Raw genomic sequence first — 26891 nt, 5'->3', positions numbered from 1 at the left:
ACATTTGGCTATAATGAGATATGTTCATTTCCTCCTGCCTAAATAAAACACAATTTTAAAGTGACAAGATTAAAGAGATAAAGGAATACTGGCTTCTACTTAAGATTTATTTTCATTCCTTCACACATAAACAGGAAATAGATTTCTGAACATTTTATTGGTTGAACACACTTACAAGTTTTTGCATCTTCACCGGGCAATTTCTCTTATGCTGGCAAGTAATGGTGTCTGCAGTTAGGCAGCTACCACTTTCAACAACGTCACAATGCCACTTTCTCAAATCAAAGTAGAAAAACCCTGTCAAATCTTTTCATTGTCTTTTCTCTGTCCCCCTCCTCCCACTCTCCCAATTTTTATTCTTATTGACAAGGCTTATTATTCTTCCTCCCAATTCCAACTGAAATAAGCTACCCTTTTGCAAATAGTAGTCTCAACTATGTGGTCACTAGTAGTATAGGTCAATAATGTTATTAATATAGCACATGCTGCTGAGAGCAGATCAAACAGCCGTACTTTAAAATGTTAGTTTTGTGCAATTGAGACAAACAGCAGCAGTTTTTTACACATGATAAAAATGTAATATTGCAAGAACAGAACCAAAACCAAATCTAGTGCTAGTTACCACAACACAGCCCATTGATTTGGAGAATATATTATTTCTTTCTTGTTGTTTTCATACAACACACAAAATAAAATAATACCATAACAGAAGGGTGCTGTATCTGTGTTTAAAGAAGGGGTTGTTGGCAAACAGCACAGCTCACTTCTGCCGAAATGTACACAATTGATATATGCAGCACGGAAAGCTGGCACCATGGGCTTACAACCTTAATTTGCCTGCAAGAAGGAACGGAGATTTACCTTCAGAGCACGTTCTTGATTGTTTTCAGCAGTCAGATGTCTCGTGTTGTTTGCTGAAGTCTGGTTCTGCTCTTTCAGATGATGAAGCTCCTGCTCCAGCCGTTTGCACTGCAACGAGGAAAGAATTCCATTAAGTAAAGGAGATGGGGCATATTTTTTTTCCCAAGAAGCCAAATGAATTAATGTAAATAACACCATCACCATTTTTGCAGCGGAAAAAGCTTCCAACAAAAGCAAGTTGTAATCAAAGAGATGAAATCATATTAGATCTATACTATACTCTATACTCTCTCTCTCTATATATATATATATACACACACACATATATGTAAATCAATCTTTTATTCATTGTCTTGTTCAGATCCAATTGTTTGAAGGAAAAACTCATATATCAGGTATAGTATATCAAGAAACTCTGCCAAATAATATTTAAATATATTTTACAAATTAATATGACACTAAGCCAAATTCTGGTCTCAGCTGTGCTAGTGTAACAGAGAAGAATTTGCCCCATTATATATTTAAATATAATTGAATATGAAAAAATTAAGCGTGTACCTTCACAAAACCCCTCACTTTTTAATAAGGAAATATATGTATAGATTTATACAGTACATATTAATAAAACTCAGAGACTGCATTCCCAAATACCAGATCTTGGACAACAACTAGTTTTTTAAAAAAATGTTTGTTTTTTAATAATCAACTTTTTAAAATAACCAAGAACAGGATAGAAAATTTTAGTTTTTCCTATTCTGAGTGTGTGCATACAAACACTTAAAGGAGTTAACTTGAATAAGTATTTTAAAGGCCAAAATATTTAGGATATTCAAATTGGTACCCAAAGCAGATTTAACCAGTTTTCAAGATAGCAATGAGGGGCAAAACCCAGCTACCCTGGCTTACCACAGTAATTAAACAGTTAGCAGAAAAAAACTCTTATAAAAATAGGGAAAGGGGTACTAGAGATGTCTTACTATGGGCATGTAAGAGAGCATATTAGCTGAAAACATTAGCAAAACCAAAATATTTTCAGCATACACCATATTACTGGGAAGCAGAAGGAAGGAGTTATGATAGCACCATTGAAAACCAAAGCATGGAGGAGCTTGACAGCACAGCATCTGAATATTCAAAGATGAGGAACATCTTCTGCTGATACTCAGAGTACACATGAAGGGAAGGGAGAAGATCAAAGATATAATGGCCACTAGCACTGTGATCTCAAAACTAAAAATTTAAACTCAAATAATATTACTATGGACAGATATGATTCTGGATTATTTTGGAAGCTATGTAAGGAATCAAATTTCCTATCAAATTTATAATCTGTCATGATGCAGGACTAGCGAGTAAGGAAGCATGGGTCATGTGAGCCCCAATGATTAAAAAGGGTAAGTGGTTCTGAACCAGAAGACCACAGGCAAGTGAGTCTATCTACAGTCCCAAATAAAATTTTAAAACTGTATCCAAAAGTGCATTTTCCAACACAAGTTTAGATAACACTATTTTATTTCCTTCTTTAAACCCTTAACCACAAATAATGGACTCTGGGCCCCATTACCAAACACTGGCACCTAAACTGGACGCCAAATCCCAAGGCTTGCATGGGTATCCAAATAACGGCAGTTGCTCAAAATGGGAAAATAAGGGCTGATCTAAGCACCCAAATGAAGTATCTGGGTGTCTATTTTATGTATTTGCATATGAAACCTGAGCTCAAAAAAGTCACCAGCTCTACTGAATTTCTCCTTTTTAAAAAGAGGGAATATTTCTGGAACTAGTATATTCTCTCGAAGTGGTGGCAGTGTGTAAGTGTGCTAACTGTATCACAGCTATTTCATTTTTATAGTGAACAACAAAGGAGAAAAAGATAGAGAAAAGAAAAAAAAATCTATTAAAGTGCACCATGATGGATGGTGGTTGTGGATTTTTTTTCCTTGTTAAAGCCTAAGGCTAAGATGACATATTAATACGTTTGATTTGATTTGTGTATGTCTGTGTTTATTTGTATAAAGCAATGGTTCAAGTACTGATTATAATTTTAATGCTCATTTTATAGAAAATAGCAATCACAAATCATGCCCCTAAAATGCCTTTTCATAACAAGTGTGCGAGAAGTAAGGTGGTAGGAAAACAACTCCAACAACTCTAAATCAGTTCTAATTAAATCCATGTATATATGGGTACAGTTTCTCTGACAGGCAGACTCATAACACCAGAGTTTTAAAAATCAGTTAGTTAACTCATTATCACAAATCATGAGTTTTCAATTGCAACTTAACATCAGCAAAATTGCCATTTCAACCTTTCAAAAATGCCTTCCTTTAAAAAAAAATCTTTTGTCTTGAAATCTCTTAACATTATACTCATTGTACCAATGACACTTAAAACACACTGGGATAACATAAGGAGATGGGCCAAAAATTTAATCCATCTGAAAAATATCACACATTTTTATTCACGCTGCCCTCCTGGCTCCAAAAATAACGCAGGTACATGGGTAATATTAAAACTAGTTATTGGATAATTCAATAACAAACCTCACGGGCCTGATGTTTTGCACAACTGCAGGCATCTGTGTGCACTTCATAATATTATTCCACTCTATTTGTTCCACTCTTATGAAGACAGGATATTGACATAAACAGAAACAGCAAGATTCTTGCACTATCCTAGCTACTCACAGGGCAAGCAGGCAAGTCAAAGAGAAGCAGCACAAAGCATGCATACCCCCACATTAAAGCAGCTGGTAGAATTAAATGTATGTCAATCTCAACAGTGTCTAAGTTGATTTAAATATGCTAGATGTGCACTTTTCCATCTTCAGTGGATAAAATGATCTCATTTTCACTAAAAACACTGACAATAGAAAATCAGGACTAGTGTTGCTAGAATCCATTTTAGGGGTATCATAAAAAAAAAACCCCAAACAAAACAAAACAAAGTTAGCGACTTAATTTACATATCACAGGAGAAAAAGTGTCTAATTAATTAAATCTATGATAGTGTCACCCAAGTAGAAGGCACAAGTCACCTGATACATTTAAAATAATTCATTAACCAGACCTGTCACAGGTACATCACAAATCAAATTTATTTTCACCAGTCCAGGAAATAGCACCTAGATATGCCTTGTCTATGAAGGACTGTTGTTACAGTGACAATTTTGTATTTATATGTTAATGGTGTATATGGCATAAAAATCATAACTGTACAAAAATGTACAGTTAGAATATTTTTAGCATTAACAATACTGTACTAAAACTACACTCCTTTTTCACAAGGGCAAGAGTATCTGGAATTTCTGTGCAGCCAATATTTTTGCTGTTCGGAAGTAGCATTAAGAACAGTTTTAGACAATGTGGGCCTTCTACTCATTTCAGCCAACATTTTTTGACTTCTGTGTCGTTGGTTTTTAGCAGGATCCAATAAAAATAGATGTTCTTTAAAAGAACATGTGTTTTTATTGGTTCCCTGCTTTGCTGAAAGATGCCAACAGCTGCAAGGATGAAACTGGACTTCCTTCTAAAAACATATATAAAAATCTTTTTGGAGTAGGGCAGAGAAGACATGCCCAGTTTAATACTGACAAGGAAGCATCAGATGTTTGCCTTTAAGGCCTAATGGAGGAAGTCTTTTATTTTTAGTATTATAAATAAGAATTTCTAAACCCTGCCATATCAAATATGTGAAGATATTTATTTGTGAAACATTCAAGCTATATCCTAGCAATATCAGAGATGTGAAACTATTTGAAAATGATATATCAACTAAAGTAGATTTTGGACTGTCTACAGATTCTTATTTGAAAGAAAACTGCTCACATAAAGGAAATCCTGAATTAAGCTACTTACTAGATTATGTAAAAGGCAATAATCATTTAGGATTCTGTTTCTTTCCTAGATCGAATATCTTACATACTTCGGACACAATTATGGCACATATGCACAGTGTTGTTGCAGGTCAAGAGGGCTGGGGGGCGGGGGATAAGCATGAAGTAGACTCCTAGAGACTTAGCTAGGGAGGGGTCATTAGAGCCTTGGTGAAGGAATGTCTCGTTTCATGGAGATTTCACACAAGTAACCCATTGAAGATCAAAGCTCACTCATGTAAATGGATTTTACCACCAAGAAAAGCTGCGTAGTCAAGATAGGCATCACCTATGCAGAGATCAAGTGTGTAATGTCAAAAAAGGGTGAAAGGATTTGATAGAAAACAGGAGACATTTTCCTAAAGAACAAACTATTATAAAATCTGGATCTACACATTAGCTCTAAAATTACCACGCTTAAGTCGGCTTTGCCGATGTCACCAACAGCCTCTAACCCAAACAGTGCTCCTCTTTAACTCCACCCCCAGCTCTGCTCCCTTAGCAATAAGTCTTTCCGTTTTGTACAGCAGTTGCCAGTAAAACAGCAACATTTCCCAACACTTGCCACTCACCGTTGTACTAGTTTTCTTCTATAATTAAAATAGGAAACAACTGCAGTGTCTAGAGAACCACTGCATGGTAAGTGTTGGAATATGGTGACACTTTAACGGTGATCACCACACACTCATTCAAAAAGTAGTCACTTTGGACAAGATTTTTATATTCCTCCTTCTGAATTACGTATGTATAGAGGGCTTTAGTTTTACACCCATGAATTTCAGAGAGGTAGTGAGAAAGGGACAGATATGATGGGCAACATAATTAGCATTTGCCACCCAATCTCCCATCCCCCATGCATCAAAGGGCTGAAGCAGTCCCACCCAGCTCAGCCAGTCTTCTTCCCTCCTGCTAGGCCTTGGAGCAGGGCAGTGCAAAAGGATCCGTCAGAGAGCTTTTCACCACTACACCTTGAAGGGAAAAGAAAGTCCTAGGTCTTGCCCTCTATCAGGCCTGAGGCAGGTGGAGATACTCCTGCTGTGTGCCCCTGCTGTGTGCCGACTCAGAGCTTGGGGAAGAGCGGTCATTGTAGATTAGTCCCTCCCTCAGGAAGGGGATGAACATCCTCCAGATCTGGAGTAAGGGGGTTGGCTGGGGGTGTGCGTGTGTCTCCATCCTCCGAAGGCTATATCCCATCCCACATCTGGAGGCATTGAGGATCTTCCCTGTGGTGGTACTGCAGCATCACAGGAGTAAAACAGAGTAAGGAAGTCAACTGTGTGTGAAAGAGAACAATAAATGTAAGCAAGTGTGAGAAAGAAACTGGTATGTATCCGAGAGTGACAGAGCTCAGAGGGGGCGGGAAGGAGGTTGAGAAGTACTGTAGGGAGCTGAGATGTACAAAGACAGAAGACATTGAGAACCCCCCCACACACCAGGGAGACGCAGTGGTGGGGACGGATTCAGAGTGGGGAGAAGGGAATAGACAAAGTATGTTTTAAAAAAAATACTTATTCTTCCTCCCCTTACTTGAAACTCCTGTGGGTGCCTGGGGTGCTGGAACAATTTGTATAGTGGGGGGGGAGGGCTGAGAGTCATTGAATCAAACTGGAAACCCTGTATATAATAAAAACCACTTCAAGAAAGGGGATGTGGTAGCACCCCCAGCACCTCTGAGGGTGCTAGAGGCCCTTACAGGTCAATTGCTCTTTCTGTGCACCTGACAGCATCTGATGTGAGATTCAGCAGAGTGAGATAGGTCTAATGAGGAAAGGTAGATTTGAGAGTCATCACAGAGGAGGTAATTGGACCCACACAAACCAATGAGGACACAGTGACAAAAAGCGTAGAAGGAAAACATGGGAAAGCTGAGAACAGAGCCTGGAAGACCCCTACAGAGGTGGGGAACAGGGCAGAGCAGGAACTGCTGAAGGCGGACATTGACGGAACAGTCTGGGATAGGAAGAAAACCAGGTAAGGACAGTGTCAAAATGCTCAGGAAGGACAGACTGACAGCATCAGAAAGTTAAGAAGGATAAGCATGGTGTAGAGTCCTAGATACTTGGAAGAAATTATTAGAACTACGGTAATGACAGTTCCAGTGGCACGGAGGGGGTGGAAATGGATTGGAATAGGCTCAGAGGTGTGTTAGAGGAGAGGCATTCAAAGGAACCATCTCATGTTGTTTGTCTTCACTAGAAAATGAGGTTGTATTAACATGATGCTAAATATGACTTTATAGTCAGTACAGATTGATCAGCTGACACAACATGTTAAGCATGACCTGAGGGAAGCCCCCAGCATTCTCTTTCTCACGGTTTATCTACAACTAGCTAACATGGTGTTACACACCACTTTCTTTTGTCTACACTGACTGCTAAATTGCTTCTATCACATTACTGAGTCTGAGTCCTCAAAGCTGGATTCTAACATGCCTTCACTAGAAAATAAAGTTAAGACCAACAAGGTTACAAAGGGAAGAAGAGAAATGTGAAAGTAATTGGAGAAACAGCTAAAGTCACTAGTTGTTTTAAGTGTGGGGGAAACAAGGCAATGCTTATACAGGATTAAGAGCCATCCTGTCACCCTCCTGTGCAATGTACAGACAGCTCTATAGCTCTGATTCAGCAAAACATTTGAGTATGAGTAGTCCCATTGACTTTAATGGGATTAGTCATATGCTTGAAAATAATCATGTGTCCAAGTGCTTTGCTGGATGAGGACTTATGTCTCTATTTCATCAAACCAGATGCAGCAGATGACCAAATTACTAATTTCTTATCTGAATACAGAGGCTGAACGACAACTAAGACTAGCTAAGATCAACCCAGAGAAGACCCAGGTTTTATTGGCTGGAGAAGCAACCCAATAATATGGCAGGCTGAACAGAATAGGAGGGGGTTGTGGTAAGAAAACTATTTGTAGTGTGAGGGGAAATATAATTTTTAGGGCTATTTGAGCCTGCTAACTTTTGTTATTTATATTGTGCACTTTTGTGCAGAGTGGGGCTTTTATTAAAATGGAAAGAGCAGTTATGGGAAGATGCTCCAAAAGAAGAAAATGCATTGTACCTTTCAGATGCGACACAAATTATGAGTAGATTTCTCCTTTTAATCACAGGTTTGAGGTTAAAATTTGACACCTGTTTACAATGTCATTTGTTTAAATAAATTGCACCAGGTGTAAACCAGTGCAGAACTTGGCCCAGAGTTCTTTATTGATACCTGGAATTCAGCAGAAATACCTAAAAGAGATAGATTAGATTGATAATGCAATTAAAAACAAAAACAAAAAGGCCTTTGTTTATTTAGCTCTTCTATGAATATATATCATGTCCATGGAGCAGATCCTGCAGTCTTTGTCTGAACCCGCACTGTTGATAATTCTGTGACTAGTTCTGCATTTGCAGTCCCATCTTGATGTAGACCCTATATTTGAATAGTAGTTCTCTTTTTTCTCTTTATGTATTTGATAAAAAACAATAATATTTATTAACCTTAAAGATAAAAAGTGATCGTCACTAACCTAAGCCATTTTACTGAATTATACTAATGCACCTACAGGGATAATTATCTAAATAAATTTATTTAAATTTGATAACTTAAAAAAATCCAGTTTGATAGAATACACTTAATTGTATGTCCTGACATATAAAACAATTGCTTAAAAAAAAAGCCCTGTCGCATATTTTTCCCTCCCTTGTTGATGTTTATGTGGATTTTTTTTTTCAAACAAGTGAGAATCTAAATTCCCAATCTTGCACTGACCTCATTGAGGCTCCATATAGATGCAGGATGCATTCTGATATAGGATTTAGGTCAAAATCACTATGGTCCAGTTCAGCACGGTATTTAAGCATGCACCCAACTTTAAGCATGCAATTAGTTTCCCTAAACTCAACGGGATTACTTCAGTGCTTTATGTTAGGCCTGTTCTTAAATACCTTGCTGAAATACAAGTGAAGTAGTGAAATTGACAAGAACCACGTTGCTAGGGTGACCAGATTCCTGATTTTATAGGGACAGTCATGACTTTTGGGTCTTTTTCCTATATAGACTCCTATTACCCCCTACCCCCTGTCCCGATTTTTCACATTTGCCGTCTGGTCACCATATAGGTTGCAGCCAATACCCAAAGTAAATATGTATAAGGGGAGAGAAGTATTTCCCTCTTTAATGTCTTTCAGTTATGGTCAACTTAGGTGTTCATTTAAACAATCGTATGTACGTCATTTTCACAGAAATGCATTTATCTCCTTATGTAGAGTCAAGAGAATGTTACTGTTCTGCACGGAGAAAAGCAATTTAAAAAATAAATTTTGATATATTTCAATAGAAATATACAAGAGAGAAATTAAACAGACCTTTGAATATCATGTTCCTACTGGCCAGAGTAGTATTTCTGCAAGTGACAAATACTAGGATTTACAATAGCAATCACTTCATCAGTAGCAAAAGCAACTCACAGACAATCTGTACATGAAGCACTAGAAAAATATATTTTTTTGAAACTATGGCTATTTTTTACATGTGATTTTTTTTCTCAGTCATCTATAGACATGAATGAATACAATAATATGAAGGAGACAGAAACAGTTTAACTGATTTTACTCTTGTTTTATTATTCTATTATCTTTTTCTTTATTTTCTTTTAAAAGATCTTCACATGAGAATAGCACCCAACTTGAGAGTCCTAATGGAATGCAAACATTCTTAGTTTTTGACAGTTTTTTTCTTTTTGAACAGTCTGCTCCTTGTCCCAAATTCATCATGATTGCTTGAGAGGCAAACATCTTGCCACTTGGATGCTACACAACTCTTTCCTTTGCAGACAAAAATAATACCAAACTCTTCCAGTCAAAACACAAACCAACCTTTGGTGTCAATGTGAATTATGTACATTGAACTGCAGATGTTTGGACGCACTTATATTTATATAAATAGATTTTATCTTTTTTCATGTAGAAGAATTATTTTTGTTAAAAAATAAATGAGTTTCTATACAATAATCCCTAGAAGGATTTTTCCATTAAACTATAATTTTGAATTAAAATTTTCTACTGTCTGAAAGAAAAGGTTTTCTTCAAAGTCTTGGCAAACACTCAACAAATGTGTTTAAATGATTATTTATACAATGCCTAGCAGCTTAAAACTACCGGAATTTCAAGAAAGAGAAGTGCTTTTATAGCGCTTAGGCCTCAGAAACAGCTGCCTCTTAAAAAAAAATTATATTTGATTAGTAAGAGAAACATTTCAAGCTAGAAACATTTTTTGCAATTGTGCATTGGGGTCTTGCTCACTCAGAAGTCATCAAAAGAAACATTAAAATACAGATGAAACACTCTTTGTCTGCATTGCTACTGTGAGCCAATTGGAGCCTGGCAGATTAAAGGAACCAGATAATACACAATGAACCTCACAAAATATGTAATTATGAACATGACGAAGAACAGCAAATCAAGATTTCATGTCTTTTTTTTGGAGTACTTTAAGGAACCATAGTCACACGCATACCATAAAACAAGATGTACACAGGTGATGTAGGTTAAGTACTTCTGTCCCTCTTCATTAAAAATCTAGACAGGTACAACCAAATAGTGCCACCAGCCACACCTGTGCAATTTTGTTTGGCCTCAAGTGTAATTTAGCTGTAACGTTTATGTAGTTATACAGCTTTTTTTCCCTTTCAGGATGAAGTTTGGAAGATCCATGACAAGATAAATTTTCTCTTCAGTAAGCTCTCAATGTACATTTCTACCATATTATAATGAGCCCTCAACATTTGGCAATGTGGGGACAGAGTCAAACCTATGATGTAGGACCACAATCACGGCCTAGAAATGATCAAAACTATCTTTGTTCTTGCAAAGGGCAAAGACTGGTAATGGCTGAACCTAAAGAGATATGGTAGTTTGATTTGAATAAGCAGTATAAAGCTTAAGCTTCCGTTAAGTTCTGGAAGTCAGGATCGAAGACTTGCAAGTACAGGCTATTTCAGAAGACTTTATTTCTATGAGTGAAAAGTTTCATTAAGTAGGCCTGTAACAGAGTCAAAACTGGTGTCAGGCCCCAATTTTCAGTGTTGCTCCATTTATTGTTGCAAGGTCCAAGTGACCTAGTTAGTGTTAAGTTCCACTTTCAAAAGTTAATTTGGCATTTAGGAGTCTAGGTCTCATTGACTTTTAATGAAAAGGAGAGAAAAAATAATTTTAAAAAGTAGTATCTCTAGAAATTACCTAAAATAGTCTTCTGTAGGACTAAAAAGGCCACAAAACTAGAGGTCATTGTATCTTGGCCTTTCAGGAACAGAACCACAGAATCATAAAAATGTAGGACTGGAAGGGGTCTTCGGGGTTATCTAGTCCAGCCCCCTGCACTGAGGCAGGATCAAGTAAACCTAGGTCGGGGTCGGCAACCTTCGGCACGCGGCCCATCAGGGTCATCGGCTGGTGGACCGTGAGACATTTTGTTTATGTTGACTGTCCGCAGGCATGATCCCCCGCAGCTCCCAGTGGCTGCAGTTCGCTGTTCCCAGCCAATGGGAGCTGTGGGAAACTGGACACAATTCTCCAGTTTGGAGAACTCACCAGTGCTGAACAGAGCAGGACAGTTACCTCCCCTGACTTACATACAACACTGCTGTTAATACAACCTGGAAAGTTATTAGCCTTTTTTGCAACTGCATCATGTTGTTGGCTCATATTCAATTTGTTATCCACTATAACCCCCAGATCCTTCTCTGCAGTACTACTGCCTAACCAGTTATTCCCCATGTTGTGTTTGTGCATTTGGTTCTTCCTTCCTAAGTGTAGTACTTTGCACTTGCTTTATTGAGTTTCATAGTGTTGATTTAAGACCAATTCTCCAATTTATCAAGATCATTTTGAATTCTCACCCTGTCCTCCAAGGAGATAGCAACCCCTCCCAGCTTGATGTCACCGACAAATTTTCACTATCAAAGCCATTAATGAAAATATTGAATAGTCCCAAACCCAGAACCGACCCATGGGACCTCACCACATACATCCCCCTAGTCTGACAGCAAAACTATTGATTAAGCCTAATGGATTTAATATGGATTTCTACAGGGATATAAACAGAGCATAATTCTACCCAAAATATCTTTAGCCATGCCCTGAAAAAAAAAACTGTATATGCTAGATTGAATAAAAAGCTACATCTAATTCTATTAACAATATAAGCATAGATCAGTCTCCTGCTAAGGCTAGTGTGAGGGAAATTCAAACCTGGCATAAAGCCAGCAGAGCTTCTGGCTCAGGGGGCATGTCAGGATTTTGGCAGCGTATAACAGCTAGGAGGGTATGGGGTCAAACTCCACAGCTCTTATGCTGCTCTAAATTATCTAGAAGCTGTTTGGGCCCACAGTGACCTCAAGATCCTGGAGGCAGAATGATGGTTTAGAGCCCCTAGGCTCGGTCCACTTGAGCATCTGATCCATTGGAGACAAGTCTACAGGTCTTTTGCTAGATATTCTCAGGTCATACACCACCAACCTTCACAGCAGGTGTATTACTTTTGTCTGTTTTCTTGCACTGATACAATGTATACTTTTGTATGCATGCTATCACAAGATAAAATAATTGCATCAGTATCCACTGGAAGAGAAGAGAGTACTTTCACATTTTGTTGCAAGTAATAGAACAGAAAACTGGTGTGCTCAGTCCCAATGGAAAATAGGGAATCTCTCATTCTCAATGGGGTACTGCTTCTATTCCTAGCCCCACAAGGCCATGAAGTATCTGACTTTCAAGTGTTGTCATTTTTAGGTGTAGAAAAACTTTCATTGGCCCACATCTGAATCTTACTCATTGGGGACCTAGGTAATTTGGAGGGAAATTCCACATTTGGTGGAAAGACAAGATTTTCATTGCAAACTAATTGCTGTTGTTTGAAGCAGCTCAGTGATCTGGAATGGTGAAGTCCCAGAAGATGGATTAGGCCTCTGTCCTTCAAAGATTTATGCATGTGCTTAGTCTCAGACAATGTAAACAGTCTCACTCAACTACCCACTCCTAGAAAGTTAAGCACATGCATAAGTCTTTGTGGGACTGGGGTCTTAGTGGGTAGGTAATGAGATTACAGGTATAACACTTTTCATATGCATGTGCAATTTGTCACAGAACTTTTCCATTTATCACATGGATCTCACTTCCACATATATGATATCTAACTATTAATGTAATTCTTCTCAATTCTCTGGCATTTTGGGCTTGGTTACGAGATGTAACTCAGTGTTCTCTCTTCACACAGTATATAGAAATGGTTTGTATAAGGAATGGGTAAACTCAGTGAAGTTCTAGGATTTGCAACCTCTCAAACTGTTTTTAGGGGTTGCAAAACTCATTTGAATGTTTGACCCTTGCAATTTACCTAAGAACGTTCAATTAAAAGACAAAAAGCGATAAGTTTTTTCTAGCAAAGGAGAATCCTATACTCTGTACTGGAAAAAGACAAACTCCCTTCAAATAATGCTGGAATAAGTGGGTGCCTTCTACTTGGCACATATATTGCATATCTTTTCTCTGGATTATATTCCTCTCTTACCTTTTATCCCCCAGTGGAGTTTTTTCTTTGCCCTCCCTCTGCTACTTTCTTCATAGTCCTTTCTAAGCAGAATGCAAAAAGTAATAATTCCAGAATCTGAGTGAAACTTTTACACACAAAGGTTTGAAATTAAGCAAAAATATGTTCACCCATCTTTAAGGTTTTTTAAGTGCATCTCATATATAAATAAATAAGAGACTTCTGTTTTACATGGAGGTCACATTACTCATTCAATTTTCTAATTTCATACCTATAATTCTAATAAATAATATATAAACTAAACATGTAAGCTGATAAGTAGTGCTCATGGTAATAGGTTAGTAAGCTCGTGCACGGGAAATCAATATAGTACAATGAACTTTAATAGTTTATACTTCTCTGCATTGTACATATCAAAACAAAAAACATTACCAATGATCCCAAATAGTTCAGCCAATTGTACATTTTAATTAAGAGTTCATCGTGGGAGAAAAAAGGCTCAATAATTTAAAAATCAAAGTTTTTTTATTTATCACTGTCACTGATAATGAAGCACAAACATTTATTCTACCAAACAACTTGTAGATCTTTGTTAGCAAAAATCATGATCACAGGATAGAGGTCTAGAAGTACAATATATTTGCTGGGGAATTCTTTATTACATTCAATGCATAGTAGCAACTTCAAAAAAAGAATTTCAGCATGAACAAAAAACAATTCCAATGTAATTAGCTTGGAATATTAAACAGCACTAACCGTTTAAAATGTTTAAAGAATATAATGATAAAAATATGTCTAACATACTAATTAATTCTTAGAGTAAATCATGTGTTTCTGGACACTGACATGCGTATCAGTATTGATACTCTATAAATCCACTGACTACTCAAGGCCCAGTTCTGCTACCCTTACTTCATTAGTCTCATTGCAAGGGGCTACTTGCAGGGTAAAATGCAATGCACATTGAGAATGGGTATCAGAATCAGGTACTTGGGGTACATCATCTAAACTGCAGCTGGGAGCTTGCTAAAAGCCAGAAGCTAAAAGCAAGAAGCCCACTCTCAGCTTCAGTGCAGACAAACCCTTTGTGAGAATTCTATTTGCTATGTATCAGTGATCCCCATTTAGTTGTCTGTAAACTATTTTGAAATTCAGTTATGGCTGCTGCAAACGTCACTCCTTGTGTTGGGATGTTAGGTAGCTGTAATATTTTGGAATGGACCTCCAAAACTACTTCCTAACATCCTGAAAACTTAACTCACTTTGGTTCATCATGATCACAGCACTATACAAAAGACCAGCCTTAGGACTTCAGGGAGCATGTTTTGAGTCCCCATAAACTTAAATTATTCTTTTCCTATAAGAGAGAGGTGAAGATCTTCAGGCTGCTAGTAGTCTCCTCTGCTGCAGGAAGAAGTGAAGCCCAGCTGTTTGTTCTGAGTTCCGTTCACATCTGCTAATGTTTTTAAAAGTTTCAAGGGACAATTCTTCAAATAACCTATGGGTTGAAGGGCTATTACAGCACAAACAACTGGATGTGTACATGCACAAACTAGTACATTTGAGATTGTCTTTTTCCTCCAATTATTTAACTACACACATCAGAATATCCAGCAATATTAATATAACAGACCTTATCGAAGTAGTCATTCCATCCTATTCCCTCAAATTCACAGAGATTTCTGACAGAGAAGAACAGAAAGGAGCATAAATTCATCTAAATTCACCACCCTACAAATTGTGTACATTTTTACTTGCTCGTTCCCTTCTATTATGTTATCTCATTTTTCTCTCCTTCCATATGTGAATCACAGATGCCCCATTTTTTCTTCCCAATTTTGTCTGTTTTCTTCTTTTGTCTCTCTTCCTTTGAAAAGCAGCATCTTCTTTCCTCTCATCCTCACCCTGTCCTGTGTCGTCCACCCCACCGTGCTCCCCACATTACAATGTCTATTTCCCTTTGGTCTCTCTAATCTGTTCTCCCTATCCCCACAGATGTTCTCTGTATTATATGTCTTTCCTCATAAGTCTCTCTCATTATAACAACAGTATGCACCAATGTTATAGCAGCTGACTGTCAAACTAATAAGTCATTACAACAGCTTTCTGAGGTTAGCAGATAGGGCCAGCAATACTTGCCCGTTTTATGGGATGGGAAGTTAAAAGAGAAAGTTCAAGTGGCTAAATCAAAGGGATCCCATGTTAGAACTAAAATGAGTACACACAAGACCCTTGCTTTCACTACTGTGCTTAGCCCATTAGACTATATGATATTTAGCTATTGCTTCTGGTGGCCACATGTTATGCTGCCTGGTTCCACTGCAATCAGAGGGCTTACAGCCAGGAGGCAGCTTGTCACCATTTGGCACAGCACCTCCCCTTACACACAGCTGCTTTACCTCTCCCCCCTGGGGAAAAAGTTGAGCAACCCACACCAGCATTGTTCACAGGAATTGAATGGAGGCAGTGGACAGAGTCTGGGACACCTGAGTTCCAGCCTTGTAAACTGGGGGAGTTGCTGGAAAAGGTTGGTAACCACAGTTTTAAATGGTTGGCTAGAGCAACACATTTCGAGACTAGCCTTTTCTCTATAGACATTTCAGGGCTATAGAAGCAAACATCCAGCGTAATCCGTCCTCTTTTCCACCTATTTCTAGGAATGAGGAATCTAATTCTCAGGCTAATGCAGAGTATTCTGCTGTTGATATAGGTATGTTTTTGTACAACTGTAACCTTGTTTCACTGAATGCAACTAATGTAAATTGATGGACAGGAAAACAAAATTCTGTAAACAATGTGTCATTCTAATGAGCTGGTTTTCAAATAAGCTTCAATGGATTTTCTTGAAATCCATATGCAAACAAGACTATTGCCTAAATGTTAAGTTGGCAGTTATTACACAAAAAGACAAGAATGCTTCTTGTCCTTTTTTAAATACCACCACATTAGTTCAGGAAACAAGTATCAGGGATCGCTGTGCAATAGCCATAGTTTATTCATTTCCTTGTTCGGTTATTATAATCCTGGGATCACAGGTGCTTCCTCATGGTACACAAACTAGCTGTTTGTCATGATGATAAGTACTGTACTCTCAGTTGAGCTGTCAATTGCTTAAGTGCCTGGTCTTGATTTTCTCATTGAAAATGTGTGTTCCCCAAACATCTTTAAACCCTAACAAAGGCTACTTTAAACAAGACCGGCTATGAGGATCTAAGCCAAGATAACTAACTAGGTATATTAGAAGGGAAAGTTTCAACGGCTCTAACGGTGGCAACAGGTACTTTTGAACAATCAAAGAGTAGTTCCTCTTTTCTCCTTGGAATGAGGAATGGAGACATAGGACATGTTGCTTTCATTATTCTCAATGAAAACAGCCCCTATCCCCTGACACACACACTCTACATAATGCTACATAAAGGCCAAGAACTTATATTATATAGAAGAAAAGGTGCTCTGCATGCATAAACACACAACTATAAACCTTCAAACTTTAAAATTATTAAATCATTTTTTCTCCAGAACATTACTGCAGTTGTTCCTTACAGAGAGCTGAACAAGGACAGAACTGAACATGTAAATTTCAGATATTTTTGTCAAATTTGATCAAATTCACCCCAAAATCATTTTTTCTAGTACAAGCAAAGGTCAAAACTTATCAATTTTGCTCAAACTTTTCAAAATGAATGACATATGGAGAGACTAATCCTGTGATGTTACATCAAATGAGGAAAATATTTCTAAAAATTATATAAAACAGAAAAGATAGGTTTAGAATGTATAGCCTTCTCAGCTTACACAACAATAGTGTATACTATCAACATGAGATTTATTATATATGTGTATGTATATATAATGTGTGTGTGTATGTATTTAAAAAAATCTTGTTTCGTTAATGTTATATGTGTGGGGATGGAACTAGCTACCCAAGCTGATGGGGGCTTCTGAGAGCATTCAGTTCTGAATGGAAATTTGCTGTTATTTCAGAAAATCCACCTAAAAGCTTTCAGACCACTAACAGGCAGAAAGCCGAAAACTAAACACTGTGGTTCCCTCAAGACCTCTTCACTTGTTTCCTCAAGAACTCAGTTCAACCTCAGTCTCATCACTCAGGTTGCTTTATTTGGATACAGCAAAGCTATGCGATGTTGGTCAGACTGAAGCATAGGCAGGGGAAGTACAGGTGCAGGGGGGGGTGCAGCAGCACCTCCAGGTTTTACGTGGGGTCCCAGCTGCCGACCCCATACCCACCTCCAGCTGTGGACCCGGCCCCTGTACCTCTGTCCAGGTCCCCACTCCCAGAGACACAGCCCTGCTCCCGGCCTCAGCTCCGGGGGAGGGGCGAACACGGACAGGGATAAGGGGACTGGCTTTCAGCATCCCCACTATTAAAAATGTTCCAGCACCACTGAGCATAGGGGGTGAGCATAGGGTATATGACACATCCAAGGTTACACAGAAAACTTCTTCCTCTATACACATTTAGGCATTACATTGCATATACTATACTTGCATCATTGGGATTGGCTTGGTTAATCTGTAGGAACCAATCCCTGTACACCATGCTCTGTCCACACACTGACCATGTACAATTTACTCTTTACCTCATCTTTACATTTCTGACTTATCCATTGTTATCTTGTCCATTGTAAATAGTTTCCCTGGGTGTTCCCCTTTATCTTAGCTAGAACAGATATTCTGTTTCCAGCCTGCTGATTCGTTTACCTCCCTAATCCCAAAAAATGATGCCTCACCCATGTCCAGTTATTCATGTCAAGCCAGGTCTACACTAAAAAGCAGCAGAGAGAATTTCTCTGAAGTGCAGCCTGCAACATGTGCAACCCCCAGCACCCACACCCACCTCAAGGTCTCCAGGCAATTCCATCATTCACATTTACAGGGAAAGACACCCTAAGTAGAGGGAGATCTGAGGAAATTTTAAGCAAAACAGAAAGCTTACAGAATGTTATGACATCTCCTGAAAGCAATGGGGTGGATCCATCTGCCAAAACAAACAAAATGAATAAATGTCTCAACAGTTGAGAAGCGTCTATATACCATGGAGGACAGTATGCAGCACATAAAAGAGAAAGTGTAATGAGACACGCAGCAGCTGTCTAAGTAAGAATTTGGCCCCAGCATGGAAAGCAGAATGGCCCGAGTATTGGTTACAAGTGAGAAATAAAGAAAGATCTAAGAAGAAGCTGCTAGATGCCATTAGTTTCATCAAGAGATTTATTAGCCTGGTTTTGCTAATTGGTTTAAATTAACGTCCCTACCCCCATGCAAAACCCTAACATGTTCTAGTTGTCATTGGGACTTTCAGAAGTGGGGTTATAACCAGTGTTTTTAGATTGAGAAAGAATAGTTGGGCTTAGAGAAGTTGAGAAGGTAGAGGAAGCAACCTACAAAGTGATTGTCATAAATATAAAGGGAACCACCTTTCTGTATACAGTGCTATAAAATCCCTCCTGTCCAGAGGCAAAGTCCTTTTACCTGTAAAGGGTTAAGAAGCCTAGGTAACTTGGCTGGCACCTGACCCAAAATGACCAATGAGGGGACAAGATGCTTTCAAATCTGGAGGGGGGGAAAAAGGCTTTTGTCTGTCTGTGTGATACCTTTGCCGGGAACAGATCAAGGATGCAAGCCCTTCAACTCCTGTAAAGTTAGTAAGTAATCTAGCTAGAAAATGCATTAGGTTTTCTTTGTTTTGGCTTGTAAAATTCGCTGTGCTGGAGAAAATGTGTATTGCTGTTTTTGTGTCTTTTTGTAACTTAAGGTTTTGCCTAGAGGGATTCTCTATGTTTTGAATCGGACTGCCTGTAAGATTATCTTCCATTCTGATCTTACAGAGTTGTTCTCTTATCTTTTTTTGTTCTTCTAATAAAGTTCTGTTTTTTAAAAATCTGATTGGGTTTTTTGGGTCTTAAAAATCCAAGGCTGGTCTTTGCTCATCTTGTTTATTCTCAAGCCTCCCCATGAAAGGGGGTGTAAGGGCTTGGGGGGATATTTGGGGGAAATAGGAACTTCAAGTGGTCCTTTCCCTGATTGTTTGTTAAATCACTTGGTGGTGGCAGTGTTTACCTAATTCAAGGGCAAAGACCTTGTGCTTTGGGGAAGTTTTAACCTAAGCTGGTAGAAATAAGCTTAGGGGGTCTTTCATGCGGGTCCCCACATCTGTACCCTAAAGTTCAAAGTGGGGAAGGAACCTTGACAGGGATAAAGATTTTCACTTCCTGACCAGAGCTCCCCAAAGCAGGCTTGATAGCAGGAGGCCAGAGATATCCAAGTCGCTTCAAGCAGAGGGGGAGTGGAAGCCTTCCTCTTCTACCCAACACCGCATCAGTCCGCACAGTGCACTGTAATCCCCTTTTGGGATACGAAATCAGCTCACCACCTTCTGAAGATTACGTGGAAAGAACACTTGACCAGTAACAACTTAGAACCTTTCCAATGAGACTGTAAAACAACTGATCTCATTCATTCAACACAATTCTTTCACCTTTGCTTTCTAGTTCTGTGTGAACTTTAGTAATAATTAGACATGAATGCCTAAGGCTCAATTACTTTGCAGAAGAGGGTGAAAAACAAAATCAAAATTGCCTAAGAAAATAGAAACTTTGTGAATGACTGTAAGGAGAATCACGAGTCAAACACTAATTCCAGTAAAACTTTTGGTTAATATATTCATTATATTTAATTTATTAATTCTGGGGCAAAAATTTTATTATGGCTGAATTTGTCTTCCAAAGAGACACTCTATATTATCAACGGCATAGAAAATTTGAAGTAAATATTATTGATATTTATCCAGTACTACAGTATAAGGTCTATGCTACAGTATTTTAGTTTAGCTACCTCAGATATTAAATATTTATGATCATTGTTATATGATTGTGAAAAGCAATTATTGTAGTTACATGTAAAATCAATAATGACCCTAAACATACAAGATTTAACAGATGGTTCGGTTATTTTTGCTTAAAGGTTAAAATATCCTTTACTGCCTTCTAAATATTAATGTCAATGAGGATATGTTACTTTTCAAATTTACCTTTTGTTAAGAATCTTTCAAATACCTTTGTCCATTAAAATTGGGCAAATCATAGTTTTACTATAGCGACCAAAATATAAACTTGAATTCAAAAAACTTTTAAAAAAAGAATTTGTTGTTTCTACTGTACCAATAGCATACACCATGCTAAATGTGTCAAAACACACTACAGAAAAGAATGGTGATAAAAACTGCATAGAGCACAACGTCCAAAATCTCTTAGACAGTAATCTCTCACAATTACATGCTTCCTCCTTTCAGTTTTTCCAGTGGATACCTGGCAGAACCAGTATCCCCCCAAGAATTAAAAAAAAAAAAAAAAAAAGTTTACACATGACTCAAGACTTCCCAGGACAACATTCATGAATTCATAGAAGTTAGAGGTGGAAAATAAATATTAGCTCATGTAGGTTTGTCCTTTTGCCAGTGTAGAATTGTTCCCTAAAATTGAGTCTTTATTGCTATTTAACTTTAAATGGCTAAAATATGGCTTCCACAGGTTCTCAATGGCTTAAATGGCTTCCACAGGTTCTCAAGAGAGATTAGTCAATGGCTTAATATTCTTCCTGGTTTGGAATTACTCATGATATTCAACTTAACTTTACTTTTGCTCAGTTTTATTCCATCACAATTATATTCCCCTCCCTCCCTTTTTTTTTTTACCACCTTAAACACTTCCTCTTCTTCCTTACTGTTTATGTCCTTCAAATAGTTTAGGTGGATTGCCTTTTCTCATAAGTCACCATTAACCTTAGATGGTCATCTAACCCAGAGGTGGGCAAACTACGGCCCGCGGGCCACATCCGGCCCACGGGACCGTCCTGCCCAGCCCCTGAGCTCCTGGTCAGGGAGACTAGTCCCTGACCCCTCCCCTGCTGTCCTCTCTCCCCCACAGCCATGCCGCCGCGCCGCCAGTGCTCTGGCCCTCTGCTCCTGTTGGGCAGTGTGGGCAGCATGGCTGGCTCTGGCCGGGCTGTGAGCTCCTGCTGCTCTGAGCAGCGTGGTAAGGGGGCAGGAGGGGTTGGATAAGGGGCAGGGGATCCTGGGGGGCAGTTAGGGGACAGGGAGCAAGGGGGGTTGGATAGGCGTGGGAGTCCCGGGGGGGGGGCTGTCAGGGTGTGGGGGTGTGGATAGGAATTGGGGCAGTCAGGGGGCAGGGAGCAGGGTGGGTTGGATAGGAGATGGGATCCTGGGGGGGCAGTTAGGGGCGGGGGTCCGGGGAGGGGGTGGTCAGGGGAGAAGGAGCAGGGGGGGCTGGATGGGTCGGGAGAGCTGAGGGGGGCAGGGCCAGGCTGTTTGGGGAGGCACAGCCTTCCCTACCCGGCCCTCCATACAGTTTCACAACCCCGATGTGGCTCTCGGGCCAAAAAATTTGCCTACCCCAATCTAACCAGTAAATCATTTTCTTGTAGTTTTCCAATGTTTCTCCAACTTGTTGATATCCCAGAAATAGGACACAAAACCAAGTGTTCATTGTGTAGGGGTTTCTATAATTGCCTTAAAGAGAATTGATACTGTATTGATATGTTAGGTAAAAAATGCACAATACAGGGCAGGATGGCAACTGCTTCTAATAAAGATGTGCAAGCTTTCTTTTACATTAAACCTAGCCAAAAAGAAATGGGGAAGGCGGGCCAGTATTTGCAGATAGGATTGCATATTCGTCTCAACCAATTCCACCAATCCACCTCATCAAGTGGGAAACTTGTTGGGGCAGGTGGTGATTGGAATACCCCATTTGAACAGAGGAGGAGAACATATGCTGAGGGAGCTGCAGGGGTGGCCCCCTCCTCTAGCAGAATCTCTAGCCACTAATTGGCCAACCGAAGGAAGGAAGCTGATTGGTCCCTCAGCCTCCCCTTTCATTAGTTTCAAATTTTAGCTCAGGCCACATGAAGCCTGTTTTTGCTGTTTTTCAGCCATTCCACCCTGCGCTGATAGCTTCAGAGTTGTGTTTTGTAGATACTGTGGGTGTGACTGATTGACTGTTTTGGGGACAGGAGAAATTTTTTTCTTCCCATAAGGGCAAAATTGGCAGAGGCCTGAGGAGGTTGTCGCTTTCCTCACGGAACCCTAGAGGCACAGTTAAGTTGACAAGGAATAGGGTTTAGTAGTTAGTGGTAGTACTTGGTGAGGATGTTGGTTCATCACAATTTACAGTAGGTTTCCACTATGGTTCAGAGGAACAGTAGCCAGAAGTAAAACACCTGGGATTTTGCTGATGGGCCTTGTTCTTACGGTATAGAGGGACAGCTTGTGGCCTTCCTGGGCAGAGATCCCCTTTTAGTTACCCTCTGTCCCCCTCGCAAAGTGAGGTGGAGATGGTAGAAGAGCAAGCAGGGGTAGGCTGAGAAGAGTCTATCCTGGGTTGTGGGTTATCTGGTAGTAGACCTGTAACCCCCACACTAGAACCACTTAAAATGGTATTTGAGAATATGGTTAACAGAGCAGCTAGCACTCCGCCCCTGGGTTAAGTTTAATAAACTTGCGGCTTGCCACTTGAAATCCATGCTTGTGTTTCTCCTCATTTACTGCCATGTCCAGATCAATTCAAGTCATTTTGGACCAAGGGAGAGGAAATTCAATTCTCAAGTCCTCATGGAGAACAGCCTGTCAACAACTCTCTTCCTTATGAGCCAGAGAGACTTCAGCTTGAACCATTCCATTGTTTGCAACTGCAGTATTATCATAGGAAAGAGTGGGGTCCCCACGAGTAGGCAAGTCTCAAGTCATTCAGGTCTTTCGGTCAAAGAATAGAGAAGGGGCCACAACCTCCTTACCAAAAGCAGATGTCTTGGTCACTATTCTATCGGGCCACTTAAAAACAGGTGGGAATTTAAGAACATGCCCAAGTTGCAAAGTCACCTATCAAAGAGGCCTATATAACCTCTGCTATATATTCTATTGTTTCTACCAAGTCATTATCATCATCTCCCCATTCTTACCAGTCTCAACCAACTCAATCTCATCCATAGCTAATCTCACCCAGACAATGATAAAAAAACACCTGGCCACACTCCCTGTAGTAGAACCTCAAAGTTACGAATTGACCAGTTAACCACACATGTGATTTGGAACCGGAAGTACACAATCAAGCAGCAGCAAAGACCATACAGTACACTATGTTAAACATAAATTACTTAAAAAAAAAAAAAAAAAAAGGAAAGCAGCATTTTTCTTCTGCACAGTAAAGTTTCAAAATTATATTAAGTCACAGTTCAGATGTAAACCTTTGAAAGAACAACCATAATGTTTTGTTCAGAGTTACGAACATTTCAGAATTATGAACAACCTCCATTTCCAAGGTGTTCGTAACTCTGAGGTTCTACTGTAAATGAGTTGGAGATATAAACCTAGTTGTCACCAACATACTAAAGGCACTTAATCTTCTTTTAATACTTCTGTGCTCAGTCTCTTAATAGGCTCACAGGCATATTGAAGAGCAAAGATGGCTAAGGAGAACTCTGCAGCAACACTGGGACATTACTACACTTTGGGAGCTCTCAAAAGAAATAATATTGCTACCAGAAAATAGCTCTATCCATTTTTTCTGCTTTGATCTGTAGACAAATCAACTCCACCCCATCACCCCCATGATCCATATCAAAGACAGCTAATAGATGTAACAGCATGATAGCAGCATGAACAAAGATATATTTGGCCACTATTATTTGAAGGTGCCTCCATCCATTGTTCACTTCGCTATTACTTCAGAAAAACTATGAGTCACTGAAATCAATAGAACGACTTTGATTTATATTTGCTGAGGATATGGCCCTAAATGTCCACCAGAAAGATAATTATGACCACAAAAGCAGCCTCTTATACAAGTCATAGATTTCAAAATAAAAGTGTCAAATATGGAATATTTTAGGATTCATTCTTAGAATAAACAGTGATAACTTAAAACAAAGAGGGGAGAAGAGGGGAAAAAACATTACGACAAAAGGAAATAAAAATTATTTCCCACCTTCTCTTTCCTAATTTCATTTAGGCAGGACTGGTAGAACTCTTGATATAATTAGTTATTTTTTGTCTTCATAAAATAAATGGATCGAGTTTTCATTGCTATAATAATAAATAATGATGCTTTGCACTTCTAAAGTGTACTCATATGCAATATTAAATTGAGAAACGTATAATCAATTACTATTTAAATAGACATCAGGATTTATGGTGGCTGAGTATAAAGATGCAATTTTTTTTTACATTCAGAAATCTTTTATAGGGTAATAGAAAGACAGACACACACAATGTAGGTACCAATTTTTCCATATAAATGCGTATACTGGATTCCACTTATGTTATTAGGAAGGGAGTGTATAATAAAAATAAAACAAAACCAATCTTTTTTATAATTTCTTTTTTTTAACAAAGAGATAATTCAAATGTATGACAATGTATTTCTGTAGGCAGATTTCATAAGCATGTTGCCTGTGCATACTACAATTTAACAGGAAAACCTCCCCAGCAGTTTGGATAATGTATATTTTTAAAAGTAATACCCACTGAGCCAAATCCAAAAGACCTGAGTCCTTACTCAAGGAAAATTTTCATTAAAGTCAATGTGATTTTTACCTGGTCTGTAAGCAAATCAGATTTTGGCCTAACATTTAGGAAGTGTACAGCACTTTACATCTTCTAAGTACTGTAGAAACATTACTTTAAAAATATCTAAGCATATAATTTCAGGCACCTATACAACTTATTTCAACCACAGTGAGTACAATTCTGCTCTCGGACTAAGTACTGTATGTTACTTATAACACATTGGGAATTTCCTCTACAGGTTGTTAATGAAACAGACCACCAATGATAAACCATTTTTTCCTGTTTCATCCTAAGGTTTTGACATTAAATATTTAAATTAATTCTAGAAAGTGGTTTGGGAGTCTGAGCTGTGTGATCCTAGAGCTTAGCATTATGATAGATGAGTCAAACAGCAATTAATCAAACAAGCTTGTATGCAAATTTATGGGCACTACCTACTGTCATTTTCGAAAAGGGAAGGTGTTTTATGTACTGAATAGAAGATGAATGTTCCAGCTGAAAATTTATTAAAGCTTATAATTAAAGATACAAGGCTTAATCATGCCCTCAAATACTATGTAGATATGTAACTTGTAAATTCTACACAACACATTGTTTGCATAAGCACAACAGGTGATTTAACAATACAAATAGTGATGTATCTCAGGGCAGAATCCAGCCAAAAGTTTGTGACATTAAATGGAGAAAATGCAATATTAATTAAAATTTTGCTTCAGAAGTTCAAAAAGACAAATTTTAATCCCTCTTTTCAAGGAAGTTATGCATTCACATATTTACTCATATTGAGCATTCAGACTAGATACAGGAGTCTATTATAAGAACTTCTTGAAGGAAGATTAGAAAATCCTTACAAATCCTCTATTTTCACTCCCTCCATGTCCTACACGCTGACCTGTCCTTCCAGCTGAGGAACATGGTTCCCAATGGCATGGGTCAATGCCATACCTGTAGTCAACTGAGAGGATAGCTTCAGAGATAGCGTGACAGATTCACTTTCTTAGGGTGAAATCCTAGCTCCAATGAAGTCAATGGGAGTTTGGCTACTGAGTTCAACAGGGCCAGGGTTTCATGGCAAGGCACAAAAAATCTGCCAATACAGAAATCACAGCCTCTACCATGTCAAAGTGAGGAAACTAGTTGAGATTCCAAAGATACAGATCTCAAAATCTTCTCAAACTGCCCTACTAGGGCATAAGAACAGGCATATTGGGTAAGACCAAAGGTCCATCTAGCCCAGTATCCTGTCTTCTGACAGTGGCCAATGCCAGGTGTCGCAGAGGGAATGAACAGAACAGGTAATCATCAAGTGATCCATTACCTGTCGCCCATTCCCAGCTTCCGACAAACAGAGGCTAGGGACACCATCCCTGCCCATCCTGGCTAATAGCCATTGATGGACCTATACTCCATGAACTTATCTAGTTCTTTTTTGAACCCTGTTATGGTCTTGGCCTTCACAAAATTCTCTGGCAAAGAGTTCCACAGACTGACTGTGCATTGTGAAAAAATACTTCCTTTTGGAAGTATTAAGGATCTCTTATTCCCTCTGGACAGTCTCAGCTTTCCTCCCTTTATGCAACAACATATAAACTGAGACTATAGAACTATATGCAATGATTGAATACATTACTAAATGAAAACTGAAGTGAATATTATTTTCTCTGGGGGTGGGGGTATTACAGGTGAACATACCCAATCCACGGTATAGAGAGGATTAAGTTTGGCGAGTTCACTTACTACAAGACTCCAGAGGACTATAGTTCACTTTAAAAACAACAACCCCCCGTCCCCACCACCACCACTTTGCACATTTACTCAGTGTGATCTAATACAATGTCACTCAAAATTTAGGAAAGAGCAAGGGGTGAGCTAACATTCAGGTTTAATTGCACGTCACTCCATGACATACTCATACAGCAGAAAACCACACTGACAAGTACCAGAATCACATATGTTTTGGCTTGTTTATCAGAGACCATTTCTGATTTTTTTTTGTTTTTTGGTACCTGAATAA

At 38.8% G+C, this 26891-nt stretch overlaps 1 protein-coding gene across 3 annotated transcripts in view; it reads right to left on the bottom strand.

The window, feature by feature from the left end:
• The window catches only part of MIPOL1 (mirror-image polydactyly 1), a 286091-nt gene that overhangs the window by 130436 nt on the left and 128764 nt on the right, over positions 1–26891 (bottom strand). For all 3 annotated transcript variants that reach the window (XM_077819074.1, XM_077819076.1, XM_077819075.1), the window contains one exon: positions 862–969. In XM_077819074.1, the coding sequence (XP_077675200.1) occupies positions 862–969 (108 nt within the window). The remainder of the gene's footprint in view (positions 1–861; positions 970–26891) is intronic.

Source organism: Eretmochelys imbricata, chromosome 6, assembly GCF_965152235.1.
Source record: "Eretmochelys imbricata isolate rEreImb1 chromosome 6, rEreImb1.hap1, whole genome shotgun sequence".
NCBI lineage: Eukaryota > Metazoa > Chordata > Testudines > Cheloniidae > Eretmochelys > Eretmochelys imbricata.
The sequence above is the reverse complement of the archived record's forward strand: the minus strand, read 5'-3'. Positions and strand labels throughout refer to the sequence as shown.